Source organism: Thamnophis sirtalis, unplaced genomic scaffold, assembly GCF_051295495.1.
Source record: "Thamnophis sirtalis isolate CommonGarterSnake01/CBP01778 unplaced genomic scaffold, rThaSir2_p1.2 scaffold_11, whole genome shotgun sequence".
Lineage (NCBI taxonomy): Eukaryota > Metazoa > Chordata > Lepidosauria > Squamata > Natricidae > Thamnophis > Thamnophis sirtalis.
In genome coordinates this window covers 36,934,711-36,948,815 of record NW_028261391.1, presented here as the reverse complement: position 1 = coordinate 36,948,815, position 14,105 = coordinate 36,934,711, and the positions used below count along the sequence as shown (strand labels likewise).

Sequence of the window (14,105 nt, the reverse complement as noted above, 5' to 3'; positions counted from 1 at the left end):
CCTTGGACAAATATTTTAGTCCAAATACTATATACTATAAATCAATGTACATTGGAATTAATAAATGTTTCTGAATTCCTCACGTGAAAGTCTTTCTACTCCACTGCACTTACATCTTACTCTATATCCAGCACTGCAGATCGATTCCAAATTGTCTTAACTGCCTTTGCAGTAAATGTTACAAGGAATTGTATTTCAAAGTTGGGGGGAAATCACAACTGAGCCATTCTCCATAAAAGTCACAACTCATCAATCAATATATTTAATATTATTTGGAATATATATGAAAAAATATGTATAAATGTGATCATATCTGGACCTATATCCCAAGGAGTTGTAACTCACAGGGTACAAGGGCTGGACTGTCTGCCTCCCTTATCTGGAATAACACTGCCTTAGAGGTCAGATGGGCCCACTTTTCCTGGCTTTTTGAAATGAATGAAAACTTGGACATTTGAGAATTGATATGGAGGAGGAATGTTGATTACTGGTTTATTTCTCAGTGCATGAAGTAATAGTATATTGTACTATTTTGTTAAATTATGTTTTAATCTTATTATTGCATTTAGGTATGCTAGTTGCTCAGACCTGAATGACATGAAAGTAGATAAAAGCTTAACAAATAAAATAAAAGCACTAGTGTATCCAACCTGTTCACGCTGTTGTGACTTTTGGATAAGGGCTTGCACTGCTTGTATTGCTGCATTCTGGCAGGATGGAGAATGTATCCGGGACTGAGTTGTCCATTGGTGTTGAGGTGAGCTAAAGCCCAGGGGATAAGTGTGCCATACAGTGTCTTCTTCTGGTAAAGCTTTGGCATTATCTTTGGAAATAAGTCCTATGTTCTTTGATTCAGCAAGAGCCAACTAAAAGGAAAGTTGGGAAGAAGTAAATCCTAATCAAATGAATGTTATTGAAAAGATTCTGGTGCATGGGTACTGCCTAGAATGTCAGAGTTGGGATTCCAGTGACTCTTAAGTTAAATTCAGATGGCATTGTGAAGTACAACAAACATATTTAAAAGGCAGGCCCTAATTTATAATTTTATTTAACAATCAGAAATAAGGGTAGCACATCTTAGGTCGCAGTGTATTGGGATGACAATTCCATTACTTTTCCAGTAATTTTGAACTATTGTTCTCTATGGTATAGCTTTATACAGCTGCAGTAAAATTATAACATATAGTACAAAACCTTCCCATGATGAAACTATATTGAAGTAGGTGGCCATTTGTTTTCAAATATTTGCCTCCTGACTGACATTTATTCAACATGTTGGGATCTCAGAGCAGTACTTCAGACCCCCCTGCTTTGCATTCAAGAGGACAGATGTTTGGATCCTTAATTTAGCTCAGCCCCAGAGTATTTTATTATGGTTAGCAAAGGAATATTGCTTGAGGTCGGAAACCCATCTGCAATGTGAGTTTGGGTCTGCTCATTGGATATTTAATAATGTTTCAAGGGCATTCTCTAAAGGGAGAAGTAGCCTCTGTTCATTCAATAACAACTTGTGTGAGACAAGGGAGTTATGTGACCTGTACAATCTGCGGCCATGGAAATTTGAGATTTAAAAATACTATTGTTACTAAATATACATAGGTGTCTACTTGATATCAAATGGGAATTTAACACATCATTTCCATAAGCTTGTTTAAAGTCAGTCAAATAACATCCATATCCCCTATATAGTGGTGAAAAAAAAGTTGGGTTTCTTACAATTTAAGGGGAATCCAGTAGGACCTTCCTTATATGAAAAGAAATGTTCAGGTAGAAAGTTCACATCTATCTTTTTTTTTCTCATAAAAATAATTGCTGTCAATTTTGTTGGTTTAAGGTTTAGGAACCAGAAAGTAAGCTTGTGTCAAAAAACCAGATGGCTTTTAGGAACCAGCCCAAATAACTCAATTCTATTACACAAGGGCATAATCTGTGAAAATGTTATACCAGGCTCCAAATGCTTATCCTCTACAGCAGAATACTATATTCTTTCATAGCTCTCATTCATTTCAGTGAGTCCCATGCGACAGAATTTTCTAATGAATGGTATCTTATTTACATTTTTTAAAATGTAGTTTGTTACATTTTACATAAAATATGTACCAGGCATCAAGGTAAATGGTAGACCTTTTATATCTACAAAATACATTATGATTTAATATTTCACACACCTTTGTGATGCTTTTTAAAGTATGTTGCAAAGATTCGGTTTCCTCTTTCAGATCCTTCATTTCTTCTAGATCTCCAATTTTACTGGCTTCCTAGTGTTCAAAGACAAGCAGTTGCTCAGAAATGGACATGGGGGGAAACAGAAAAACATGAATAGGCAAATCAATCTAGCATTGTGGCTCACTGTGATTATTATGCCCTTTTTGAGAATGCTTGTGGTGGTAAACATATGGGGTTTTGTTTGACAGAATGACAGAAAGTAGGGTTGGGGGGAGGTTTGTACCAATTTCTGAATGTCCACTTTTAAGGCAGAGATTGTCTTGTCTTTCTTTGTGTTCTGTTCCTTAAGCTTATCACTCAAAGTGGTCAATTCAGTAATCCTGTAAAATAAGAAACCAGACACAGAAGATGTATTAGTCAGGAGGATTAATCAGTAACTCATAAAGGATATGTTATTTATATCTTTGAGATTGTTATAAAGAAACAAAAGTTCCAATTCACACATCATCTTATAAAGGCTGGAGAAAAGAGCTGAAAGCGATTAGATCACAATATGCTGTGTAATCCAAGACCACAGAACGATAAGAAAAAAGCAAATCCAGCAAGAAACTTCGTATTGTTGACACGAATGCTCAAGAGGAGCAAGGTCTGGAACCAGAGCTTGGAGGCAATGAAAATAGCCTATATCCTCCATAGGCCTGGTTGCCTCTGGAGTGCAAACTAAAAAAGTCAGTCGTTCAAGCAACATTCCAACATTTTTACTTTCTGCCTTATATATTGCATGTATTAACAAGGAGCATAGGAGATTTCAAGGCTCTTGTTGATAATGCTGTTCCCTGGGGACATTCAATGTCTTAGTGCATGTGTGTATGTGCGTGTGTCTGGTTTCCTGTGTCCTCAAGGTCAGGGTACATAAGTATGCTCATTTATACCACTGGCTCTTCTGATCTCATTGGGCCTTCTGTCTCAACTAGATACCTAAAGTTGGACATTTATTATCATGTAAACTTTCATATAACTAACTATACTAAATCAGATGTATATAATATAGTCCTGCAAAGGGAGTTTTGCAGGTACACACAATTGTACTTTGATGTAGAAGTAAAATGCATATGATCGTTATGATAAAAAATGTTTTCAGTAATATGTCTGTTATTTTTTAAGATGTCATTACGATCTTTGTTGTTGGAGTTGTTAACAAAGTCAAGAAATCAGGATGTGACTTTCAAAGTGTCAGCCTCTAATATATTTATTTGCAGTTGCCTTGAGTCCCATAAAAATTCAACAGGGATAAGAAAGAGAATCCTGGAGGGCTAATTTATTCTCTGGGAAGTAGATGTTTTATGACTAACTATACTCACTAAGACAGTCATTTTATAGGATAATGTGTTCTCAAAATTCCAGCTGTGTCCCCAGACCCAAAAGGTTTCCTATCCCAGAATAGCCCTTTTAAATCTTCTTGTCCTTTAATAATCTGAAGAAATCTAGAAATCAAAGACACAGTAGTATTCTTCTCACTTGGAGTTTAGAACAGCCTTTTCTCCATCCCAAGAACTCTGTAGTTGAATCATCTCCCGGACTTTCTCCCGAAGCTGCTTCTCTAGCAAACAGGTAGAGCTATTCTCAGAAAGGCGCAAGTTGGAATCCAAATTGAGACAGGCAGTTTGGAGGCGGCGGGAAGCTCTTGCCATGTCCGTTCCTGCTTCAGCAAGTCCTCTGGGAATATGAGAATAATATCTTTGTTCACTCAGAATTCTATATACACCATTACCTAACATTTCCAGGTGGCACAGGAACAGCATGTCAGTGAATATCAATAATTTGAATGGCAGATTTATTGTTTTATTTTCTGCAAAACTGGCAGGATGCAATGTACTGAGAAACCTGGTCCTTCTCTATTTAAATTAGAAATATATATTATAAGAACATTTTCCAGGTATATCAATTATATTACGCAAATGAGGGATACTGAAGCATTCAGAGCTATGTAGTGTCAACTTTCTCGACATGAGCATAACTATTATTAAAGATAATCTGACATAAGGACAACCGTTTCCTAATATGAGGATAACCATCAGGTCACAAAGTATTATTTGAGATTTATTATTTTTTGAAAGTTTCAAATAACTTTCCTAAGTTTTACACACACACACACACACACACACTTTGACCACATCCACACTCACCTCTCCAGCGTTGTGCGAAGCTCTGCAAAGTTCCCACGGAGTGTGGCTGCTTGACGCCATAGCAGGAGAATCCCACTGTGTTCATTGCTGAGATAGGAATCATAGCTCTGAAAGAATAATGGAAAAAAAACATGACTGGCACACAGTAGATTCCATCACTTTTAACATTTTATTGATGGAGAATAGCTAAAGGGGTCACCCATACTATTAATGATTACTGGTTTAAAGCAAACTTCTACAATACTACAGAATTCTTTGTGAGACTTATGAACTATTGGAAATGTAATACAAGCAAATTACTGATTACTGATTATTTATCAACATTTTCCTGAAAGCCCTGGAAAGGGAAACATGGCAAAGTACAGGTGGTCTCAACTTATGATCACAATTGAGCCCAACATTTATGTTGCTAAATAAGGAATTTGTTAAGTGAGTTTTGCCCCATTTTTACAACTTTTGTTGCCGCATTTGTTAAATGAATTACTGCAGTTGTCATGTTAGTAACATGGATGTTAAGTGAACCTGGTTTCCCAATTAACTTTGCTTGTCAGAAGATTGCAAAATGTGATCACATGACCTCAGGACACTGCAGCTGTCATAAATATGAACCAATTGTCTAGTATCCGAAATGTAAATCACGTGACCATGGAGATGCTGCAATGGTCATAAGTGTGAAAAACAGCCATAACTCACTATTTTCGGTGCCATTGTAAATTTGAATGATCACAAATGAACATTATAAATCAAGGGCTACCTATATTATGAACTTCAGAAAATAGCAGGATCAAAAATGCATTACTTGGTTTCTTGTCATTAATTATTTTATTATCTTGGAAGAGTATAAGTGAAAAAGATATAAGTAATGAAGAAAAATATAAGAAAAAAATACATTATTTATAAGTGCTAAGCAACATTTTGTTTCAATTGAGCCCAAAATTTAACTTTTGTTAAACGAGACATTTGTTAAGTGAGCTTTGCCCCATTTTACGACCTTTCATGTCATAGTTAAGTTGTTAAATTAGTAACAAAGTTGTTGATTGAATCTGGCTGGCTTCTCCATTGACTTTGCCTGGGACGCTGCAAATGGCTTAAATTATTTCAAATAATGTCAAAAATTAACATGGAATCAAAATGATCAAGATTATTGTTCAGAGAGGAGGAACTCAGATTTGGGTAGAATATAGTAAAAAACCCAAATCCTATCAACCTAGTTAGTGCCGGAAAGAGAAATATTATTCTCCAAAAATGTACACATGGCAAAATTCATATTGTGATCTGATACTTCTAAGATTTATGAACCAATGCCAAATAATCAGAGAGCCAAAAAATATAATTCTAATAATACAACTCTTATATAAACAATAACAGACATGTTGTGCCAACAAAAAAAGTGGTAATAAAAGCTAAGCATTTTACTACATAGTAGACAGAGTACTTGTAGGCAACATACTGCAAAAAATAGGAAAGTATCTTCCATTGAAGAAATAACAATTGCCCATAACTTTTCTCTGCCTGTCTAATTTGGCAAACATATAAATAATAGTTTCTTTGAAATCAGAGGAATAGTTGTCTTCTCCATTTATATGGATTCTCTCTTTGCCTTCTTATTTTTCAGAAATATATGCTTTTGTTGCATAAATCTATGAAATCTATGGGTCCAGCATTAGACTAAACAGTTGAACAAAATTGTATACATATAAAAACAATTCCATAGTAAAATTATGAATTTGGAATAACCTATAAAAATTCATGAACTTGTTGATTTCACCAAATTCACAAATACTACAATATTTCCAATAAATTTGTGAGTTCATTTGACCATTCTGAGAGATGAGTCAGTTATTTGTTGGACTAAAGCCTATTCTATATTTTTCTAAACAAAAGTTCTATATTCAGTGAGTTTAACTAAATATAAAATGGATTTGTGTTACATGCTAAATTGAAACTATAACTATTCCAAAATTTCACTGAAAAAAGAGAGAAATACATGAAAAGGGAAACAACAAAATAATAGTGAGGACAAAATTAGGTATGATTACAATTATGCTATTAATAGTCGTGCAATTCATGTTAAAGCTGAAACAAAGTGGAGGAACAATTCTTAATCCAGATTAGAATTAGATTGGGAAAAAACATGTTTGTAATCCTCTGTTTAAGCCCTTCCAAATAACTCCCACCTCCAAATTTTACTTTGCACATTGTGCAGAAGGCTTCAATTAGCATGGTGAGATTACTGGAGATGAGAGTATACAGGCTGCAGCATTTCTCAAAGCAATGGAACTGGATAAATATTATAGTTAATATTATATTCTTCTATAATTGAAAACTGTCTCCTGGGTGTAGTGGTATCAGAAAGGCTGAGTTTAATTAACTCCATATGCCTCTTACCTTGTCCCCTCCCCCAACAGCAAGAGTAAGATAAGGAAAGTGGAGAGTGATTCCTGGGACTAAATGAATTTATAAACAGTTGACCGACCTTGAATATTAAATTGATTAAAATCACCAAATAAATAAATGCACAAAGAAAAATATAAACAAATTACCGTGGTGCATTATAATAATGTAACATGGAACAAATAGATAGTGTAGTAAGTCATTCCCTCCCACCCAAAATCAAGTAATACTTCCTGCCTTTGTACCAAAGAAATACCTTCTGTTCTAGTTCACTTCTCAGCCTGTGCATATCAGTAGCATTCCTCTCTAGCTCCCCAACTAGTCTCTGTTTCGAGCATTTCACCTCTTCTAGCTGTTCCTGAAGTAGAGTGTTCATCTGGGAAAGGGTAGCACTCCTACAGGAAAACAAAACGAAAGGCACAATAGTACTATAGGTAATCCTCAAAGTACAACCACAATTGAGCCCAGAATTTATGTTGCTAATTGAAATATTTGTTAAGTGAATGTTGTCCCATTTTACGAGGTTTCTTGCCACAGTTAATTGAATCACTGCAATTGTTAAGTTAGTAACACAGTTGTTAAGTGAATCATTGACTTTGCTTATCAGAAGATCACAAAAGATGCTCACATGATCCCAGGACACTGCAATTGTCATAAATGTGAACTAGTTGCCAAGCATCCGAATTTTGATCATATTACCATGGGGATGCTGTGTGAAAAATGGTCATAAGTTACTTTTTTCAGTGCATTGAATTATTGTAAGTCGATCAAACTCAGCTCAAACTTTGATCAAACTCATTTTTGCTAATCCTTATGAAGAAATCCTAAATCCTCACTTTCTTCTGAAGGCTTTGTAGATTTTTCTGTTCCAAATGTTTCATAGCAGTTGCTGAATTCCAACAGTATAGGATGTATGCTTCTTTCTTCTGACTGAAACCCTGGGCTTGCTTCTTTGCTAGACTGCCTTCCATAAAGAAAATTGTTTTCTTTTTCAAGCCTGCTGTAGATCCACCACTGTTTGTGCTGATAATTTTTTTACTTCTTTCAGGAGAAATAAAATTGATTTCTTAAAGTAGGATATTTTACAACTTTCCTTGACTCATTTCTATGCAACATCTCTAATGTTGAACATAATATACACTAATACATGTGATGACCTCTGTTAAGTTAAATGTAGTGTGTCCATTTACTGCTCTAATCCTTTGACAATTTCCTCAAACCCACTAGAATGCACACATTGCAAGTGGGAATACAAACATCCCAGAATTGCTGTGAGTCATGAACAGTAATTCAGCTGCTTAAGCAAGAAGAGTTCTTATAGCACAATCCTTGCAACCAGCAACAACTCAGATGTTGACAGGTTCATCTTTCACAGCAGATCACACAATCCCTCACAATTACTGTAGGCTTGTAAACATTCGAGATATATAACTACCATAAACAAATGCTGAAAATGCATAAATAATTACATCTAATGTTTTTCTTGTTATTAATTTTGCTTCAAAGAGAGATGGATGGTAAACAAATGAAATATATAAATGCCTTTTCCTCTCTTTTTGTTCAGCTCCCTTGCCAACTTTCTCCTGTAGAATTTCCTATTTGTTTACACAATAATGTGTTTAGAACACAATGTGTTTAAGGCTAATTGAGGCAATCCTATATCAGCTTCAGTCTTTTAGTCATTCCTACCTAGAAGACCTGTCTGCCTGCACAGTTCCTTCGACATTAATGCTTTTATTTCTCTCTTTATTTATTGATTAGCCCTACCTTGGGCCATATCAAAGTGCAAAGTTCCAGATACAAATTATTACTAAAATTTGATAAAAGCTATTTAAAATGTAATTGTGTAAAATACAATTTAAAATCAAATTGGAATAAAATACAGTCTAAAATGAAATTGGAATAGAATACAATAATTTAAGATATAGATAAAGTATGTTAAAATTATATTTTGGTATCACCACTGCTTTATATTTAGTGGGTATTACCAGATGATCATGTGTATAATAATTTTTTATTTTAACAATTTTATCTATTGTTCCACTGGTGAAATTACTTCTGAACTTTATGAGATTTTTTTTAAAAAAAATCCTGGACACTTAACAATTCAATTATATAGCAAATAGCAAGATTCTCACTCTGGGGTAATTTCAGTTTCTCTAGTGGGTTGTTCTAAGACAGAGAAATCCCTCTATCATGTTCGTATAATCCCATTATATTCTCATTAGTTGCCTAGGTTGACACTGCCGACAACCACTTTATTTTTTTACATGGGCTTCTGTTATTTCTTCTTTCCCTTTTGCAGTAGTATCAATGCTCTCTGGGTCTCATTTCTGTTTATATATTGTCCTGTGTATTATTCCATATTTGGTAACTCCCTAGAGTGGAAGTTTATGTTTTATTTCTCAGGTCAGTATTTGACTGAAAAATATGAAGGGGAGTATTCTAAAGCCAAATGGCATCTCAATTTTAGAAGCTTCTTTATTTTCTTGCAAGTATCAAAGTCCTTGAATTATAAAGCATCATTCTAAGCATGGTAATTCAGTGCTGATAGGAAACTGCTCTCACTTTTTGGATGGATAATTACCAGGGGTCCTCCAAATGCTTTCTGAACCTGCATCCCCTCGCCCTTATTTTCTTAGTCCCAGCTATTTTGTTGCAAAAACCAGTTAATGGGCATGTTTTTGCAAAATTGATTTTGCTTAAGATGATAGAAAATCCACAGACACCCAACATAGTATCTTGGATCCTAAAATTCCTGGAATGGAATTTCTGATCAAGGTATGATCTGTATTGTTTAGAAGAGGAAGAGGTAAAGCTGTTAACTGAGAAAGAACCTTCCTAATTATGATGCGTAGTCCCATTCAGGAGAGCTATGGAAAGCTGAGAATTACATGTGATCAGCAGTAAGAAGGCTTAAAGTACAAGAAATGGAACCTAGATCTCTCAGATCTAAATCAGAGGTTAAAGCCTTGCTCGTTTTTGCAATAATATGTCACAGAAAGGATTTTGCTAACATCCCATAAAATTTCAGCAGCCTATAGTTATACATTTCAGTTTAAAGCAACTAATTATCCTTCCCTGAGTTGGGATCTTCCAAACAAATAATTTGATTCCTGAAAAACACCAGTTACCTCTGCTGCTCTTTTTCTAGGTGGATGAGAGTGTTCTCCAACTCTGTATTATGGTCATGTCCAATGCGTCGTAAACGTAATTCTGTTGAGTCTAATCTTGATTGCAGCTAGAAAGAAGAAAAGATGTCAGACTGCACTATAATAGTAATTAAGGTACATAAAGATTCATTAGCAGATTTAGGTTATGCATGCAATTGCAGGTATCATATACCATACAATTTGCTTACTTAAAATCCTGAAACTTTTCTTTACAGATAGGAACTTCTAGATTTGAGAGGAAAGGTATGTTATAAAATGCCATCAAATGGCAAATTCTAGAAATGATGTGTGTTCTGAGTTGAATTTGAAGAAGTCAAAGCCTTCAATTTGCATAACTCTGTATGTTACTTCACTGATACGATTCTCCAATGACTACCATAGTTAGAAATTCCACAAAGAGGCAGATTTCTGAAAAAACTTTCTCACTTCCATAACACTCGCTTTTACTTCTCTTTTGTTTTCCTCTTTCAGTATGTTTTGATCTTGTTTTCGTCTTTTTTGGGGGGGCAGTTTTAAGATTTTTCCTTTAATCTGTTCAACTCCCCATTGATGCTTGGGCAATTTTAACATCCAGATTAGACAGCCTTTTTATTTGGTGCATTTGCTCCCAATATCAAACAATTTAGATATTTCTTTCCCTCAAATTTTATTTTTATAGAAAAAATTCTATGGCCATTCTAAAACCATCTCCTGCAACTATAATATAATATAACTCAGAAAAAAAGCCTCAATCAGGTATATATTTTCCCAGGTCACCAAAGAAGCCTTAACAGAGGTTAAAACATCCTTGCTTATTAATTCCATATGCTTCTTTGTTCAGATTCTGTAAAGTTTTGCAGTGTTTCAGAAACACTGTAACTTGTTTAGCTGAATTTAAAAAAAAACTGTCTACAACCTGGATGACTTCCAGATACATGGACAATATATCATAGCAAATGCTAAAAATTCTAGAACTTGAAATCCAAGATAGATAGAACACCCAGGTTGGGAAGCTATTAAACACCACCCGAGATAGTGCCTCTAGGATGAACAATAAGGACTTAGAGTACTAAGATTAATTTGGCTGTTATTTTCAGGTACCTGCTATATATCATATAGAGTTGCTAGGATAACTGTCTGCAGCGAGCTAAAAATACAGGTTTGGACTTCACAAGGTTTTAATTTATTAATTAACTGCTGCATTAATATCCAAGCCTATAAATGTAGAAAGCTGAATACTTGAGAGTTCTGTATAATCTCTGCCTGTCTGCTTGCTGCTACAATGCCATTTTCTACAGATATTAATGTTTTTTTGGCAAAATGTCAGCAGCTTAGAAACCTTCACAAGTATTCCAATGGCTAACAACACGGGGTCACAGGGCAAACTTCCCTACACTTTGTCTTTTAAAAGAATATGATTTTAGCCTATAATTTGTGCTGAACTTTTAAAGTTTTAACGGTTTATTTTATATACTTTGTATTTTAACTGTATGAAAGCCAACCAGAGAACTTCTATGGGGTACCACCTACACGCATAAAATTTTTATTTTTTCTTGCTTAACTAGTTTAGCCTTAAATTATCATTGCTGATGGCTGAGTAAAAGATTTGCCTCATAATAAAGAACTCGGCCAGCTTTCTTTAATCAAAACTATACATTACTGGAAGAAACGACTGGACATTCATGAAACCTGTGGGAATCTTGAAATGATATGAATTATATAACAAATATGTGTATCAGATATGATTTTTGGCTGGCTAGGCTATTGTCCAAACATTCACTCCACTGAATTGAATATGGCATTGTAGAACAGGGTTATGCACAATATTAAGAGTCTAAGTGCCCTATGCCAGTGGTCCAGGGGTGGGTTCCGGCAGTCACTACTCCCAGTTCGCTCATGGATATGCAGCTCGTGCATGCACAGTACTATAAAAATGCTTCTGCGCATGTACAGAAGCAAAAAACAAGATGGCAGCACTGGGAGAACTGGTTCGGGATGTGGCAGTCCTGGGCTGTTGTCAGTTCCAGCAACCCAGGCCGCCAAACCACTAACAGTTTGGCTGAACCAGTCCAAACCGGGAGGAACCCACCACTGCAGTGGTCCCTAACCTTTGTGGCTCTGAGAATCAGCAGTAGTGGCAACGGTGATAGGGTAGGAGAGGGAATAGTTTCATATATATACTCGCTGCTGGTGCAAGTGGAGCTTTGTCCGCTTGCCCACCGATTGCGCTGCCCAGTTCCCAATGGGCTGCGGACCAGGGATTGGGGACCCCTGCCATATGCTTTATCATTAATGGGGGGAAAACCCTCACATAAAATACAGACCATCTGTTTCTGACGCTCACACTCAGAGGTTTTCTCCAGTAATTCCTGTTCCAGTTCTCCACATCTTTTCTTATATTGCAATACCTATGCCAGGATGGAGAAAAGAGATTTAGGTAATCAGGATATTCAAGAAAAAAAAGAAAGAACAAAGAAAAGAGGAGCTCAGGGAAGATGATTTAACTAAAATAAAAGAAGTAGAAGTTTGATCCAGGAGGTCAGGGTTGTGCATCTTGCGATTCCAAGTCAACCAGACTTTTCCAAAAATTATAATTTTTAAAAGATACTATGAAATACGTAGGGAATAAATATATTTTAATTGCAATTTGCAATAAATTTTACGTTTAAACACAATCAAATCCAGGGTATATTTTCCCCCTTCTGGCTCCACCATACATGGACAGCAGCAAGACTTGAAATCAGATCTGTTAGCCCAGCCCTAATTTCTCAAGCAGTTTAAAGGACAATATATTCATCTTCATATGAAAACTTCCCTGGATTGATACTAAGTCATTTATTTGAGGTATTGTAGGTCTTTGTGGGGAGTGGGGAAGATGGGGAAGACAAATATATAAAATGTAGATTGTGATAAAAACCAGGTCGAATTAAAAGTAAGAAGAAAAGCAGAAATCTGACAAAACTAAAGTGGGAGAAGACAAGGAATATGCTATGGGAAGGAAACCTTTAAAAATGTCAAAAAGAAAAACACTTTTTGGCTGTGTAGTACAGATTTTAAAAAGTAAAGATTTAGGAGGAGGGAAATCCACAAGTGTGGATATTAAGCAGAAGATGCAATAGGGAAGAGCTTTAACTTTCAGCAATATGACCCCCTAAATATTAGAAACTAGTCTTTTTCAAAGATCTTTCCTCACTCTATATCGTACGGCGTACAGATTTTGAACAAACATCTTGTGCATACAGGAATTGATTGAACACAACTGAAGAAAATTAGCTTGGGAAGGCTGTTTCTTCGTTCCTCTACAAAATTTTGCAGAGATGAAAGGAAGGCTTTCATAAGATCCAAACATCTAGTTAGCATTCAGACAGACTAAATACTCTGCTAAGGCATAATGTGGGGTGGGGTTTTTGGTTTGGATTTCTTTTAGCATGTTGTGTAAATTCCTATGGAAACTACTTCCAAATAAACCCCAAACTGATCTTTTGGTTTAATGGACTGGTACTATAACTGACCAATGCTGGTACCTGGTTTCTTTAATTCTTATCTGAAAGCCTACAAAGAGCTTTTTAGATAGAAAATATGTTTCCCCCTCATAATAGCTGTTGTACATCTTAAAAACCACCCATATGACAATTGAAAGCTACTATTTGCACACATCTATCTAGATTCCATTAGATAGGCAAATTATTTATTTAAATCATCTTTCCTCAACTTGGTGTCCATAAAACACATTACATTTCCATTATCATAATTTCTGAAATAGCATAGTTCATGGGTTTTCAATCTTTTTTTCACCACAGACCCCCTTTAAATATCTTTTGTGGCCACAGACGATGATTAAAATCATAACATTTCTTCAAGTCTTTACGGAACCCCTGTGATAACATTGCGCCCCCTCAGGGGTCAGTGGACCACAGATTGAGAACCACTGGAATAGTTTACAGGTTAAAGAGTACTTCAAATTCTGAAGGGGACTTTCAGGAGCAAGGAATCAGGACAATGTGTTAAGTTTCAGTTAAGATTTAGATTTAGATTTTATTCAGTTTGTATGCTGCCCTATTCCTGAGAGACTCAGGGCGGCTAACAATCAGAAAGGGGAAGGGGGGGTACAAAATAAAAATAAAAAGACGAACAGTTTAAAAACACACAACGGTTGTAACCTCGGCTGGGGCTGAAAGATTTAACTGCCCCAGGCCTGCCGGAACAG

The 14,105-nt window shown here is 35.6% G+C and overlaps 1 protein-coding gene across 6 annotated transcripts in view; it reads right to left on the bottom strand.

Annotated features, from left to right (window-relative positions):
* CROCC2 (ciliary rootlet coiled-coil, rootletin family member 2) overlaps positions 1–14,105 on the bottom strand; it is a 101,085-nt gene that overhangs the window by 72,201 nt on the left and 14,779 nt on the right. For 5 of the 6 annotated variants that reach the window (XM_087725526.1, XM_087725528.1, XM_087725527.1 and 2 more), the window contains 8 exons: positions 12,223–12,306; positions 9,881–9,987; positions 7,003–7,141; positions 4,353–4,459; positions 3,685–3,882; positions 2,450–2,546; positions 2,169–2,258; positions 651–866 (listed from right to left, as the gene is read on the bottom strand). In XM_087725526.1, the coding sequence (XP_087581652.1) occupies positions 651–866; positions 2,169–2,258; positions 2,450–2,546; positions 3,685–3,882; positions 4,353–4,459; positions 7,003–7,141; positions 9,881–9,987; positions 12,223–12,306 (1,038 nt within the window). The remainder of the gene's footprint in view (positions 1–650; positions 867–2,168; positions 2,259–2,449; positions 2,547–3,684; positions 3,883–4,352; positions 4,460–7,002; positions 7,142–9,880; positions 9,988–12,222; positions 12,307–14,105) is intronic. The other variant, XM_087725529.1, reaches the window with a different exon arrangement.